This window comes from Pomacea canaliculata, linkage group LG11 (assembly GCF_003073045.1).
Source record: "Pomacea canaliculata isolate SZHN2017 linkage group LG11, ASM307304v1, whole genome shotgun sequence".
Classification (NCBI taxonomy): Eukaryota; Metazoa; Mollusca; class Gastropoda; order Architaenioglossa; family Ampullariidae; genus Pomacea; species Pomacea canaliculata.
Window position 1 is genome coordinate 15,211,765 of NC_037600.1, and position 16,862 is coordinate 15,228,626.

Sequence of the window (16,862 nt, forward strand, 5' to 3'; positions counted from 1 at the left end):
GTGAACATCAGCTAGCAGAGGGCTATATCAGATTTTGAGCTTTTTGTCAAACATTTCAAGCCATAATATTACAGTGCTAGTTACTAAATTTCAACTTGTTTAAACTGTTCTTAAGTAATATTCATGTTTTGTTTTTTTTAAATCATTTATATAAGTAAAATGCTCTGGTAATTGTTATAGCACTTTAAGCAATTTTCCTCGTCTGGTATAATCTCTGATGCACAGGTTAAAGAAATATTAAAAATGTTTTCTAAACACTTAAGTTATGTTTCATACACAAGTTATTTCCTATATAGGCTATTAGAGTTATAGATCTGGCATTCTCATAATTTCAGTTGGAAGTTCTGCTGAGAGAAGGCAAAGAAACAGAAATTATTTTATTCTGAGATACTGAAGACTGAAAAGCTATGAATTAAAAATCCCCTGTAAAAATAGTGTCTGTTAAATGTTGGCAAAAAGGTTCTAACTCTTTGAGAGGTTAGAGGTAAAAATCTTTCCTTACACTGTTTTGCACATGCATACAGAAATGTACATGCAAGTATGCATATATGGATGCACACACACAGACATTCCCATCCTTGGAACCTATTAAAGAGATGGCAAAATATCTTTATTTTAAAAGGTATCACATGCCAATTACAAATCTGTTAAGAATGTAAGAATACAACTATTTTTACTCAAAATAATTCTGTTTGAGGGTGGCCTTTATAGTATTTGGCAACTTTTTCCCTAACAAGAAATTTTTAAAGCTTAAAGCCAATGTCACCTGTTGTTTCCATGAAATTGTTCCTTAAACAACCTTTTTTTGTATTTACTGTGACATACAGCAACATGTTTCACATACTATTTCCCTTGTATTTTAGGTTTTTATAAGTTGTTCTAATGAGCTGCTGTGCTCTCAACAAAATGGCTTCAAAACCATGGGATCACTTGGAATATTTAGAATGTTTTATCCCTTATTTAATTAAAATTTTGCAGTCACCAGAGTTGTGGGATTAGTAGGCCCAAATATCAAAATAATTTATATAATAAATCAAGTCCTGGGGGTCCATACAGATAGAATTCTCATCAATGATGGGAACCAAATACATAGATATGCCTTCAGTTTCAGTAAATTTTCAAAAGGAATGCTACGCTGCAGTTGACAATTGCTTCATCACTGTCAATTCAAATAATAAGTTGTGAAGTGAACAAATTTCGGAAAAAAAGTTTATCTGTTTTGCATAGCAAATGCAAAAGATGTTTCCAGAATAGAAACATTTCTGTTTTTCTTGGAAACCTTATTTTTCATTATGTGACATAGACTTACACAGACCATATATGTCCATGGACCCCAGCTGCTAGGTGCAAGACAAGCTCTCAATAGTAAAAAAAAATGATATAAGAATTCACAGAATTTCAGGGTAAAGCAAAAAGAAAAACCATATCTACCATTGTAGTGATTGTAAGGCTTTTTTTCAAAAAAAGGGCTATGAGGACATATCACCTTGTGCTTGGACTAAACAACAGAAAAGCAACAGCTAATGGTGGGAATTGTATATTATCAACATGATAAAGACAAGCCACTCAAGCATAAATTCCACTTAAATATATTACTGGCATAAACAGCATAAAATGAATGTTACTACAGTTTTTTTTGGACACTGGTGTTCTAAAATAGCACACTGTATCAAGTAAAAACTAAGCTTTCCCATTGGTAGCATGTATGATACAGTTCACGTATTCTGTTTTCATAAGAAACATGACATTATTTTCCCCCTGAACTTAGCTTTATTTAGAAATTGATGCAAACCTAATAATCACATTTCATGCTTAAATGGACACGTACATCGCATAAGTACTAATGTATCTAATTCCACACACACTGGATTTCCAATGGTGGCTAAAACACTCTTACAGCAAGAACTAAAAGGTGCTAAGTTCTTATCTTGGAATGCTCTTTGTATATAACACCTGATCGCAGGGGTGGGTGTTGTAGAATTTTTTTGGGTGTTCTTGTTTCTACCCCCCTCCCATCCCACTTCCATAATAGTGCAAAATAGCTTTTAGGTAGAAGCACTTTACTATCAACTCAACCAACATCCACATCTTTATCTGAAATACATGAAAGGTCTATAGCAATTCTAAAGCAGTAACATTTAAATACACAAAAAATGTAAAGGTCATCCCCTTTTAGCTTAGTTGGCAAGTTTGGGGCTTAGAGACCCCAGCTTTTTTTTTTTTTAATGTCCATCTCTTCCTCTCGCTGCCTTACCCTTCTCTGTAGAGCAGATATCCATTACCCAAATCTGGGTTGACTTGGGAAAGTTTGCTGAACCCCAGATAGGTATTGAACTGGCATACTTTTGGGTTTTGATGCCTCTGTTCTCACCCCTTAGCTATTTGTTTTCCCCAAAATATACCAAAGGAAACCAAAAATTAAAAAAAAAAATTTGATGGCTAATATCCAGATGTGTTTCCCTTCACCACCTTCATTTTTCACTCCAAGTAACTCTGTAGATTATTACTATGTTTACAGTACACACAAGCTGATAATATTTAAGAAAGTTCTTTTAACAATAAGCATCTCTATACAGAATCACAGTTTGGCTGGTAACAGATGTAGACATAAACACCCTGACTAGAATTCAGAACTGTGCATACAGAGTAAACATTTAAATATCCAACTGGTAAAAATATATGTGGCTTTACAATAAAATCTTAAATTTAAAAGTATGATTCAAAATGGTATGTGATTTATGCGCTTGTGGTGAGCATTCATTGATTCCCTGAGAACATCATTGAAAGTGAAAGGTTTTAAATGCTATGGTAAGAATTTGTGGACTATTTAATCACTAGTAATTTATATAATGTACATGTAAAAATGTGACATCTTCAGTTTTCACTTAGAATGCTTTTTAACAGTTCAAATATATAAACAAGAGTTAAGCAACATTCTGATAATGTTACTTGATTAAAATGTGTAAGTAAAACAATTTAACAAGTTTTATAAAGGTAAAAATTGTACAGTTTTAGAGGATGAAACATTTTTACATAACATGTATTTTTCAATGAACATTTAATTGTTATCAAGCATCAGCATTGGGGAAAAAACAAATGTGAACAGATCCCTGCGCCATGAACTGACAACATGCAGACACAGGTAACAAATTTATCACAGCCATGAAGTATCTACACCAGTGGTGCCCAACCTTTTCTCACCTGAGGGCTGCACTGGACATGATATAAAATCTCGCAGGCCAGAACATGGTGGTTTTGACAGAATCATGACGTTAAAAATGAAATCATGTTGCGTCTGGTTAAAATGAGCAGACCGGATGAGGCACCTTTGTGGGCCAGATGTGGCCCCCGGGCCATAGGTTGGGCACCCCTGATCTACACTAATCATGAGAACTGCTCCAGACATCTCTTGGTTAATTATAGGATGTCTTCATGGATATTTTGCAAACTCTTAAAAGATTACCTCTTTTTCAAAATAAGAATAATTTTAATTATTGTGATGGAATAAAATGATAAGCTGAGCGTTGACTGCAAATGAAGCAATTTTGAATTGTAACATGTGTTTCTAGGTTTTTGATTTGATCAGCAGTGCACTGTTGCTCGACAGCCAATTTTTTTCAACATCAGCTGATGTTGACTTTCTCTCCCTAGAATGGACAAACTTTAGGCTTCCTTTGATACTTTCATGATACAAGACAGTCTTGGCATCAGCAACTCCAAAAAAAAAAAAAAAAAAAAAAAAGGGCAGCATGTTACTGAGACTTTCCATTGACAAAAACTTTATGCACTCATGCTCTGCAATGTTTCCACATAATCTACCACTCTTATATGTTTTCTTTTTGAGATGGTGTAAATATCCATGCTAGACATGCTTCATTCTACTGTAGAGTAATGGGTTATAAAGAATTAAAAAAGCCACAGATAAACCACAAAAACTCCATCATAAAATACAACAGAAAAAAGTACAGCTTGAAATTGTAGTCCAGTTCATGGGACTGGATAGCATATGCTTCACGAGAAAGCTTATAGGAACTACTGGTGCTAGTTTTTTTTAACATGCTGAATAGTATCCCAGGCTGACTAACTGCACCCAATCTAACAGTATATTGAAAAAACTATTATTACCACCACTGGCCCAAGATCACACATCGAATACAGTGGACAATAAGGATTAGAATGTTAAAATGACTACTTCGTTTTTTTGGAGGAGGGAAATTTTAACGTAGATGTGCCATTCATGATGTCCATCTCTTAAAACAGAATGTCCACATGAATGTGTACAAAGCTCTCTCTGGTGATATAAGTTCATTCATAGAGTGACAGTGTCATTTAAGTATTGGACAACAAATATTCTTGATCTAGGTGTCATCATTTATCTGGAAAACAAACAGAAAGTGAAAGGCAAAGTCACTAGAAGAAAAAGAAAGCATTATGGCCACTTAAAAAATATTATGATGATTGAAAAATGAATATGCCAAGTACTCGCCCAGTTCAATAAATGGAAGAAGAAATGGGTTGAAATGGAATGTGCAGATAATTGTCAAATGTTTATCTTTCCAATGGTGCTTTATCTATTCACAAGGGATGTCCACCAACAACACAAAGCTCAGCGTTTTTTAAAACTATGAGAATAAGTGATGACGCTAACAGAGTGTGATGGTTTACAGTCCAACCAACAGTAACATGTCACTTTTCTCCACTCATCTGACATCAGGACTGATCCTGCACATTGGCGCTTTTCCTCTGTGTACCCCCTTTCTTATTTTTCTGAAATCCTTTTTTGGACAAGCTGTTGTTCAGCTCACTTTTAGCTGTTTGAGATCGAAGGCAGCGCACATTCTCTTTGTCTTCCTTTGCAGCTGGTGCATTTGCAATGCTGAGATCACCGCCTGCCACAGAAACTAAAACACACTTGCAATGAGAGCCCAGTCTCCTCCATGCTGTGGTTACATCAATCAGTTAATAATAACAACAACAATAAATACAAAATTTGTAAAGCGCATACATTTCTAACAAGCATGCTCTTAGCATCTAAGAACAAGAACGAAACATGGACAGCATAACAGGGACAGGAAAACAAACAACATATGAACTATAAAAGAATAAACAACAGTAATAACAAAGAATAAAATCAAATACAGAAAACACAAAGAAGAACCAAATAACAAGAACAAGAGCTGAGAGGAACATAAAATTGCAAAAGAAAGGGTGTGAAAAAGGACTAGCATTATGGGAAAGTTTGTTAGTAGTGTTTACAGAAGAGATGCGTTTTCAGTGCACATTTAAAGGATTCAATAGTGGGTAGGTGGCAGATATGGAAAGGCAGAGAGTTCCATCGTTTCGCTGCACAATAACTAAACATCCTGTGGCCATATTGTTCTGGTGACAGGAAGAGTAAGAAGATGATTATCAAACAAGGAGCAGAGTTGTCTGGCTGGGACATAAGGGAAAAGCAGTTCAGACAAATAATTAGGGGAGGTGCCAGAAAAGAAATTAAACACAGCATGAACAGTTTGTACTGGATGCAATAATGGATGGGTAGGCAATGCAGAAAACAAAGTATAGGAGCGGCATAGCCGTTTCCTAGCTCTAAGCACCAGTATATATGTCGGTGGTCGCTTTAATTAGAGTAGTTTTGGAACTGTGAAAAGGTCTATAAGAGTTGTGTAAAATCTACTTTGAGAGAAAGGACAAGTTGGAAACTGGGTGATAATTGTTCCACACATTGACGTCAAGCATGGCTTTCTTAAGAAGTGGCTTCACCAGGGTATTTTTAAACAAAGATGGGAAAACACTTGATGACACTTGATGTAGGTCCATTGCTATATACAGTCCAGCAGATAATAAAATTCCGAGAAAAAGATAGAGCTGTGATCACTCAAGTTTGTTCTTGGCATTCGTAGGGGGTCTATAGATGCAGAACAGATGTATCAAGCAATACGGAGCAGAAAAAGAGACTTTTACATATTCAAAAGATGTATGTGGGAAGGATAAAGCAGCAGTAAAAGACAGGTACTTGGCAAGTGATGATTTGTAGATAATAAAAATGCCACCTTCGTTTGTAGGATGGGGAAACGATTTCAGACAGTAACCCACTGGAGTTTGATGGACACACATGCTGTCATCACTTCGCTGTTTAAGCACATCTCAGTGATAATGAAAATATCAAGGTGACGATCTGTTACAAACACTTCAGTGACTGTTGTGCTGATAATACAGAATGAGTGTTGAAAAGGCCAACATGGAAGCGTTTAACTGTCATGTGGGGAAAACTAGGCAGTCTCCTGTTCTCATACAACCAAGTTGATTTGGTCGGTCATGTTTACAGTTACATATTATCATGCAAATCACAACAAAATTTGATTTAAGAAGTGGTCCAGCTTTTGTTACACGGAAAATGAGTTAAAATGGAATCATGATCTCAGGAAATGTTGATGATGGAACACACAGTAATCAGCACTAACAGGTGTTTATCTTTACCCTGTCTCACCCTTCCTTTAGGACAAAATTTTCCATGATAGTTATACTTGCAACCATAGAAGAATATGTGCTAACAGCTAACAAGGTATGTGAAAATTATGTATGGCAATATAGAACATCTTTGTCAATTTCAAGATCAATTATATTTGGAGAATTATCTCTAACGTTGGCTGCTTGTCTAAAAGAGTGATTTGGAGTTCTCAGTCTGATACTTACTGGTATTCTTGGAATTAGTTTCAATACTTTTAGGCTGTTGGTCTTTTAGACTGGTTTTGCAGTCCTGTTTCCTGCTATCTGCAATGACCACCAACCCAGCAAAGATGCACCACAATTTGTGGAATAATTCAAGAGTTTGGCCTGTCCTACGCAGGGATGCAAACTACTGTCCTTCTAATTAAAAACAGTCACCACATGCTTTTTCATGTTCTCCTTGGCCACTACATACAGATTTTACATTCACAAAACTTAGGCAAACATATTTTAGGTTGGTGTTCTCTTTGTCACTAGAAACCTATAGACTTTTGCTCACACAAACTTTGTAATGGGGAGAGAGTGATAAGCGTTTGTAAAAATTATCTAAAAGTGACAAAACTGTAAATAATTATATAATTGCTTGATTTCAGAATAGATTAAATCAAAGCTACTCCAAATGAAATGTATAGATCTTTGCCTGCAAATTCTTTACAGAGTGTGCTTTACATGCTATTCTGCTTAATGACATGCACTATTCTCTATTTCTCTTGCACATCTACTACAGACTCACTTTCCATTAGCTGCTTTCTTCCTTGCTCCAGTGGCTGTAGCACAGGTGGTTCTGAAGCAAAGAATTTGGTCAATGATATCAATTCATTTTAAATGTTACTTTATGCAACAACTAGTACCTGATAGTCCACATTTTATGCCTTGTTTGGCTACAGGTGTTGAACAAATCTATCATTAAGATTAATAAAAGAACTTTGATGCAACAGGTCTCTATTATACGCATATATTACTCATCACATTTTTATAAAATGTTGCATCGTTAGTACATAGTGTAAAAAGTGAGCTGTATAATTTATGACTTGAAAATATTGGAGTGATCTACTCAGAATCATATGATGTCTGAAACATACCGATTCTTTCATACAGCATACCACTGCCCACCCAGCCTTCAATCCCCTACCATCCCCGCAAAAAAACAAATAAACCCAGAATTAAATATTTCAGAGGAACTTTATATTTACTAATCATATATATTTGTGAAAGATAATTTCACTGAAATTTAAAATATAACTATTTACAATAATAAAATGGAGATATTTTTATGCCTTTTATTGTGTTACCAACACATCAGTCTCTGATGGCTATGTAGGGGTGGGTTAGCTGTACAAGAACACAACAAAGATTGAAATTGCCACACATTTGTAGATTTTATTCAGCTTCACGCGGCAGCTGGCCTACCGTCTCTTCACTCTCACTTCCAAATCACAAATGCCTTTCTCAACTGTAAGCTACTTATCCTATTCCCATCAAACGTTCCAGCAACCATTCCCCCTTTTTTTCAATGTCTGGTCACGACCTTTCCCTGCCCCTGTGATGGCAGTGGTCATCCCACCCAGCACTGTCTGGTCATGGCCTTCCCAAGTGGATCAGGCAACTTCATAACTTGGACATAACTTGGTGTAACAATAGGTCCAGTAGCCAGATGCCATGGGTGGAGAGTTCAAGGCTGGCTATTACCTACACAGCCAGCGTGAGAAAGGAACTGTCCAGGGAGCTGTTCGACCCCTACCCTCTACAAAACAAAGACATAATTTAGTACACTACTAGAGTGCTACAATTGCAACTTAAATATCTGAAATAGCATTGTGAAATAGCAATATGGGGCATAATCAACATACCTTCCATCACTGCTGCCTCAAAATGACTTGCAAGCACAGACAGAAAAAAAATGTGATTTATGTAGATGTTTCTCACCTTTGCATTTGCTCTCCTCCATATGCATACATATGCTCTCCTCCTGTCTTAACAGCACTGGAGGTTCAGAATCAATGTCAGGGCTTGCTATCACTTCTGTCACCACCTCTACTGTCTCTGACTCCAGGACAGCTGCCTCGGAGACCACTTCTTCCTCAGGGCACTGAATGTTGGCCTCACAATCTTCCTCAGCGACAGTGAACATGGCTGGCAGGTCAGCAGTGTCAGGGAAACCCTCTGCGTCCAAGCATTCTTGCTTGCCTCCTTGAGGATGCTGAAAGGCTACATATGCTGTTGGAGTTTCAACTGCGTCATTTTGCTTAGGTGAATGGTTCACAAAAGTGATGCTGGGAGAACTGGCATTAGACAGGACTGGCAAAGTAAGGGCAACACCTGATTGCTGAAAAAGGCTGAAAGTTTCTGAGCCTTCCTGGGAGGATGAAAGAGCAATGGAAAGATCTTCTTGACCAGGGGGGCCCTTCAGTGAAAAGATCTCATCTTTATGGGGCATCAGGGTTTCAGATATGAAAGGAATAAAGACTTTTTCTTGATCTGGGCATTCATTTCCTTCTTGATCTATATTTGTCTGCAGGTCTTCCTGCTGGCAGCCATACTCCTGCTCTAGAACAGTGGAGGCTGGACCCTCCTCACAGCAGAGCTGGTCTTGAAGGCAACTGGAAGGCTGATGCTTAGAAGGATCTTTTGGATCATCTTCTCTATGCTCTTGAAGATTCTGCTGTGAGTTTTCTGATGCCACACTGCATTTTTCAAGGCACCGGAGACCATCACAGTAAAGCAGCACCATTTCTGACAAACGTTCCACACCAGTTTCAAACAGCCCATTCAAGCAAGAAATCATGTGGTGTGCAGTCGAGCAGTCTGTCTCTTCTGCAGGAGGCTGTGACCATATGCTTAGTGTCTGACCACATCTGACCACTGCTTGACTAAGATTCAAGATGCAGCCAAAGAAACGGTTCATGTCAGCCTTCTGGCTCTTGTCTGCTATTAACGACTGTTCGAAGACAAAATGAAAATTAAAAAATGTTTCAGTTTTCAAGTTATTAGTAATATTACTACATTCTTCATTTATTAATCATACAAAGAAAGACCTAAGAAATAATATTTTAAAATATCTTAGTTCTGGAAAGGATGGAAAGTATAACTTAGCTTACCATGATTCTCCCCCCCAAAAAAATGATGTGGCCAAGAAAAAAGAACCACATGAATTATTTTTATTATTTCCATATGAATGTCCCTGTGTGTGATATGCCAGTTAATAAATTTTTTGAAAAAGAATGAATTGAGAAAAATTAAGCAAATAAATTTTAACTAGAGTAACTGAGCAAAAGACCTTCTTCCTAATGATATCCATACATAAGAAATAGCAAGATCCGTGATCTCATATGTGATAGTGCTCACTTGACAGCCTTTCTCTATTGCACCATGTTGGGCAACATCCAACATCATTAGCTGCTGGAGTAAACTACAGACAGCTGCATTCCCAGTAGCACAACTTAGGTCAGCAAACTGGAAACAAATATTTCCAGTCTTTACTGGTGTAATGACCAATAAGTGACAAACACATTACATGTATTACTAAAAGAAGATTATTGATAAAGAAGAAGAGAATTATTCTTTCAGGTCTCAAATCCGGAACTTACAATTGGAGACATCTATGACTATGAAAAAGCAGATATAAAATTTAGGATGATGACCCATGCAAACCAATCTAATGCTTTTTGCACTTTTCTTCTTCTTTGCACACTGATCTTGCCTTTAAAGGAAAAAATGGGCTTTACAAATTACATCTTTATTATTATAGGCTACAGGGTTTAAAACATATTTTGATGACAGAAAACACAGTCTTCTTTTATGATTGAAATTATGTCTTTTTCTGCTTCTTCCCTCAGAAAAAACATGCAAACTGTTCTGTAGTGGTACAAATCTTGAACATCCATGCCTACAGAGGAGAAATTTTAACCAGGTGGATTGTTTCTTATAAGAATTTCTCTATTTATTGCAGTGTGTCAAAAGAGAACATTACCTCCTGGAGTACTGTCTGAATGCTATAACTGGATGCATCTGCATTCAACTCTTCTTGATCTGGATGCTCCAGCTGCTGTTGCTGGAGTGATTGCCCCTTCTGCTGTGACTCCATTTCTACATGACTGGCTTTAAAAGCAGCATCCTGTTCATCAAATGGGTACATCAAGTCCTTCTCATATGTCTGAGATGTCAAGCCACCTTTAGGAGGGAAATAAAAATCCTGAAAGGGGGCATGATTTCGGGCAATTGTGTCATTTCTTCTCTTTTGCTGGAATTTGCTGGTGTGAAGGCTACGGTGACACTCACTCCAATCTGCTTGTGATGGACATGCATAGTGTCTGCTGCCATGGCTGCTATAAGGAGGATATGCAGCAGATATCACACATGGTGGCATGCTATTTTCTTGCTTCTGAAACATACCTCCTCTCTCCGAAGGCACAAAACAGAGGTTCTGGAGATGATGTTCTGAAACATGTTGGTGTTGACTATCCATAAAGTGAGATGGTGCTGTCGCATGACTAGCTTGGAAACTCTGGCAGTCTGCCATGCTAGATAAGAAGGTTGCAGGGCCCTGACTCAATGCCCTTTTGCCTACATTTGCACTGGGCCTGAGATAGGGGTGACAGGCTGCTAGCTGTGGAACCAATGTTCCTGCAGTAGGAAATGTAGAAAAGGATGTTATTTTGGAACCTGCCTGCAAATGGTTGGACTTTCCTGGAAGTTTGTTAGGCAGCAGAGGGTTTTGCAGACAAGAATCTCCTGCCCATCTGTTAAATATACCTGCAAGATTCTTCCCAACAGTCTCTGATAAACCTCTTGATGATGAGGTGATGCTGGCTTGAACTGGCTCATCTCCTGTAAGACTAAGCCAGTCATTTTTCTCAGGACAGCGAGCATAGAATGGTGAGAAAAATGATGGCTGCATGGGAAGATCTTCACACATATCTACAGTAACTGAGTTGGTGGTAGAAGACACATCCAGCTCTGCATGGCTGCCAGTTTGACCCAAAACTGTTTCCAAAATATTTTTCTCATCACTTTTGTTATCAGAGGTACTGACCTCATCCATATCAACTTTGTTCAGGTTTATCTGATCATTCTGATCAGCCTGCATTCCAGGCATTTCATACTTCTCTTTACTCATATCCAGCTGGCCATGTCTAGGTACTGTCCCTTCCTGAACACTGGAAGGCAGAGTAATTGGCTCTAGGGAATCATTACTTGTAGCAAAATTTTCCCTTTTGATTGATCTAGCAGGAACTGATGTCATAACTCCCACTGGGTGGAAATCACTCTCTATATACTGATGAGATGAAGACAGACCATTGCAATGATTATTTGTCTGCATTTCCTGGGATTCCAGCACTCCCACTAAAGATGTGCTGTGTTCTGAAGCTGCTATCTGTGATAGTTCTGACACCATTGTTCTCACCAGGCCTCCTTCTGCTTCCATGATGTTCTCTGGTGGTTCATTCTCCTTTTCTTCAGATAGACCAGTGCTGGACTGCCCAGCTTGCAGTGGCTGAGAGTCGGAGCAGTCCATGATGATATTCTGGTGAGTGTTGTTGCACAGCCACACAGGAGGGACAACATAAATGTCTTCTACGCATGGGCCGCTTGGCATCTCTCGCATTTTCATGAGTGCCACTTCTGCCTCTGCAGTTGTTTTTCCTGCCTGTTCCCATTCTTCTTGCTCCATGACTGTTGAAGATGATTCAGTGCTGACAGAAGCAGAAGCAGAAACAGATTCATGAGGAGTGATGACCGGCTCGCTGTCATGAATGTGATCATTCTTTTGTCGCACCACCTGCACCATTTGTAGCTGTGGGGGTGTAACGGAACTGAGATGTGTGTTGACATGAGATAACGATGGAGCGCATGCCTCACTGAACCACTGGCAGTCCAAAGCTGAGGGCAAAGATGGTGAAATGGGAGGCTTCATTCGACGAACATTATAACTTCCTCTTCCACGCCACATCCTGCTTGAGCGAGCTCTCAGAAATGGAGAAGGGGACATGCAGTAGTATCCATCAGTTTCTGACAGATATCTACGGGGACGCCCCCTTCGGAGAGGAAAGTAGCGAACTGCGTTCTCTTGCATCAAATATGGATGGTGGCGAGGTGGGATGTTAAAATTGGGGTAAGGACAGAAGGTTTCCCCCTGTCTCTGCTGTTCAAGGGCAGCTGGTGATGAAGCCCTGGGGGTAGCACAACGTGTTCTGTGTGAGTAATAAGAACATGGATATGTCTCACACTGCATTCCTGTCCATGTACTAGCTCCATATTCTCCTTGCCAAAAATGCATACGTGTATTTTTATTAGTCATGCTGCTAGGCACTGAATAGCCTGTTAAGCTTTTTACAGTTTTGGGTACATCTGCTACAGTTTGGGAGGGTATAGTGCTTGTCCAAGTTTGTGTGCCACTGTTGTTGCACTGTGCATGGTTATTTTGACATGAATACAGTTTCCCTTCACTTGGGTCAGAGGCAATGGTGTTTATATTGCCATCTGCCCAGTCCTCTAGCCAAGGCTGATCTTTGTGATTTCTGCCAGGTCTGCCACTGGACTGCTGTTCTGCTGGGGTATCCTCTTTCCTTGCCAAACCTCCCATTCCTTGTGTGTGCATATGTTGTTGTAAACAGCCCTGCAAGCTGTAGTCCACCAATGGCTTGTCTTGCAAAATGCTACCAGCTGCTTCATCTGCTGTTGCCATGCCACTAAACATCTTTTCTTTCTCCAATTGCCCTTTGCTTGGAGCCTTCTGTGCTGCAGCTGCTGTCAACTGTGAAAGATTGGACAAGCACTGGCTGATGCAGTCTTCTTGCTGTTGCCCAGAACGAAGATTTTTGTCCTGTGCTGCTTTGTTTAGAATTAACTGCCAAAGCTGCCTCCCAGAACATGACAAGGCTGAACTTTCTCCAAGAAACGATGACATGCTTGGCAAAGATTTTCCACATTCAGATGATGTGACAAGTCCTGAATCAGTGATTGAAAGGCAAGATGCTGTAGTGGATGATGGCTGTGAAAACAGGTGGGTGGCACCACCACCACCTCCATCAGTGACACAGCTGATGGCATCCACCATTGAGGTAGGCAAAGGCACAGATGCAGAGTCCAGAGAATTGGCACCAACCATTTTAAAGATGATGTGGTCTGGAACATTGGCAACAATCCAATCACGAATGAAGCCTTCATCACGCTGAAGTAGGCGCCATGTATCGTCCTGGTTCAGGATCTTGTCGCTTGACTGTGAAGGAGATGAAACCAGTGATGAAATGCCCTTGTCACCTGACATGTCTGGAGCAGTCTGTTGATGTTTTTGCTCCCCTGTTACAAGTATGTTAGTGAATTGAAAGGGGTGCTTATCCTCCTTCCAGCGTAATTAAATTAATGTGACCATTTGGTTTAAAATACTGTACTTAGCAAGGTTTGTATTTTCACCAATAACTGAGTTTGTTTTTGAATCATTTTTATCCATTTCTCAAGCAAGGGTAAAGTGTCATAATTCACAATTATGTTTCATAAATTGCGGAACTTAATTACTCTTGATCAGTAACTGTGCATGAGCTGTTTAGCTGCTAATAACTGGAGTGGAGTTCATCATCTGAAAATGATAATATTATTCAAGGTGAGATCTTGCATGCAGGTAAGAAGCAGTATATTACCTGTCTGGAAAGGATTCTGTAGAAGGTCTGAAGATGAGGATTTGGTGTCTTCTAAAACAGATATCTCTGGCTGAAATGGATGCACTCCAGGACAAGTTGTCTCCCTCAGCTGAGCTTGATCAGTAGCTGATGATGTTACCAAGTCTTGATATGCTTCAGCATTCTGTCACAAACTTAACTTTACAGACACAGGACAGCTGAGAAGATATAAATATGTTATATATATATCACCTCATTCATTACCTACCTTTCTTCAGCATCAACTCACCCTGTAGGTATGGAAACAGCAACAGAGCAACAAGCAAAGCTTCAATTATATCTAAAGATGAGCTCATCAGCATTTCAAATTAAATTTAAAGAATTTTCTTAAAATGTCTACATATTACCTGAGCAAGACTGACTGGAGGGCATCTTAAAGTGTAGATACCAACATGTGATGAACAGGTAATACAGAGCACTGTGGCATCACTGGAATCAGGGTTACACCACTGGCTCTTCACGCACTGCAATCACATAAAACTGAAAGTCAGTAATAAAGTACAGAAAATGGAAAAGAATATTACAGAAAGGGGAGATTATCCAAGGAATATATTTTTTTGTAGGGAAAAAGTTACTGACAAAAAAACAAAAACCCAATCCAACATAGGTATAACAATAATGATAAAGTGGATTTATATAGCATTTTACCATACATCAAAAGCTGGCTCAAAGTGCTTTACAAAATATAACCCATGGACTTAAAAATAACAATAATAATGGAAGCTGGCCTCAAAGTGAATAGTTTATTCCTAGATAATGCAGTTACTCCTGTTGAAAAGAATGTGAGGTAGGAAGCCTTGCACTTGCAAGGAATCTTCAAGAAGTAGCTAAAAGTTATTATTATGTTTGTATGCAAGCACAAATCACAATCTTTTGTGTAAAAATATTGTTCCATCCACACAAGTCTTATTAGCTCATCATCTAACAGTCATTGTAAAAATAAGCCTCCTTGAGATGCACTTTATCAGCAAAATCAGACCTTTCTTTACTACACACCATGCTGGTTGTGATAGCTGTGCATTTCTGCTGTGTATTTAATAATATTAATACAAATACTGATAATAATAGAGTGCATTTCCCCATGGTGGAGGTGAGCCCAATGCACTGAAAAACAATCCAACAATCAACCATACAAGAAACACAAGCATCAGCAAACAGATGACGGCATAGCAGACATGAATGAAAGAGCAGAAGGGCAGGGAATCTATAGTAATATGAGAATAGTAATATCTGTGAGAACTGTAGAAATGTACCTTATAACACAATGAATGTCCACAGGTTAGTGATGTCGGAACACAGTCTTCCTGTATCCATGAATAAGCTTCTTTACATCCAGGGCAAAATAAGCCCTGCTCCTCATTTAACAGTGACTTTGTGTTGGACTTCTTGTCACTTTGTCCAGATTGTGTCTCTGCCATAGTAGAAGTAGCACTTTAATTTTTGTTGCATCTGAAAATTAACAAATAACAAAAAAATTATTGTCTGTAGTTTAGTTTTGTAAAATATGCCTAAAATAAATGACCGCATAACTTATTATCATTTTAAATATGGACAAATTTGACAAAATTAGCTTTGAACTGTTCATATTAATTTAATTTTTCATGGTTTTTTTTTTGGATGCTTGTAAGAAAAAAATCGTGAGTTTTGAGCAGAAAAAAAATCCACTTACAAGAGCCCGTCTGTGTACACAAATACGGGCGACCTCAACACATATATAGGCTAGAACCAGAGAATTGCAACAACAACAAAAAAAAAGTGTTTTGCAAGTCGCACAAATACAGATCTGCTCTCAATACCTGTCTGATAAATGTGATGAAAGGATATCCATTGAAAAGGATGCAAAACAAGTTGACTACAAAGAAGGGCAGGGAAGATCATTTGCCAAATTTATCACAGATCCATTTAATAATTTTCATAATTTATTGCTTTAAGTCCCGGGACTCGTACATACTAGCAGAAGCATCGAAACTAATTAATTTTTTGTGTGGGTCAACTATAGCAGCTGCTTGCACTCACCTGTAACAACGAGACGATCAACGGTCAAAGCAAATGCCATACCAGCCCTAGCTCCCACACATGAGTGATGTCACAATGACACTCAGTCTATACCGGCTCATTTCGCCCTAACTTCCATGGACGTTTTATTTGTTAGTATGTTACAGAAACACGCTTTGTGTAAATAAATTATGTGTAATTTCAACTTACTTATTCACATTTGACTGTGGGACCCTTCATCATCCGCGCTTGCCGAAATATTTCAGACGTTTTTGACGTTTGGAAATCGCGAGCCTGATCAAGGGATATAACTCTGTCGTATCGTGTTTAGATCTAAATCGTCTGACATCGACTTGTAGCAGAAGACGCACGAACTGGAAGATGCTGGTGTACATTTGCAACTGTAGCAGGTGAAGAGCTGGTTTTCTGATACTGACATAAAAATAATTGTGTGTAGCAAGTGTGGGATAACCGGGTATGTGGAAAGAATTTGTAAAAAGAATCCATAAAATATTCACATAGCATGCTCAGAATACCACCATATGTTACATCTGCATGGTACGTTGGGATCCCTCTCTCAAGTCTTTTTTTCTCTCTCTGAAAATTAAAGCAAGCAAAAAATACAACAAAATTTTTTTGATTACAAAATATCCAGACTAGACTTTCTACTCTCTATTTTGG

The 16,862-nt window shown here is 38.5% G+C and overlaps 1 protein-coding gene across 3 annotated transcripts; it reads right to left on the reverse strand.

The window, feature by feature from the left end:
* Nucleotides 1–268: 268 nt before the first annotated feature.
* LOC112575192 lies at nt 269–16,586 on the reverse strand. 3 transcript variants are annotated; one of them, XM_025256860.1, is made up of 10 exons: nt 16,392–16,586; nt 15,440–15,635; nt 14,534–14,650; nt 14,148–14,310; nt 10,481–13,809; nt 9,856–9,963; nt 8,437–9,448; nt 7,244–7,294; nt 6,697–6,774; nt 269–4,901 (listed from the first exon to the last, which is right to left on the reverse strand). In XM_025256860.1, the coding sequence occupies exons 2-10, from the start codon at nt 15,602–15,604 to the stop codon at nt 4,711–4,713; spliced, it is 5,214 nt and encodes a 1,737-aa protein (XP_025112645.1). In that variant the 5' UTR covers nt 15,605–15,635; nt 16,392–16,586; the 3' UTR covers nt 269–4,710. The 3 variants fall into 3 exon arrangements, with proteins under 3 accessions (XP_025112645.1, XP_025112646.1, XP_025112647.1); XM_025256861.1 differs by lacking the exon at nt 16,392–16,586 and adding an exon at nt 16,203–16,302; XM_025256862.1 differs by lacking the exons at nt 269–4,901; nt 6,697–6,774; nt 7,244–7,294 and adding an exon at nt 7,513–8,254.
* Nucleotides 16,587–16,862: the final 276 nt, after the last annotated feature.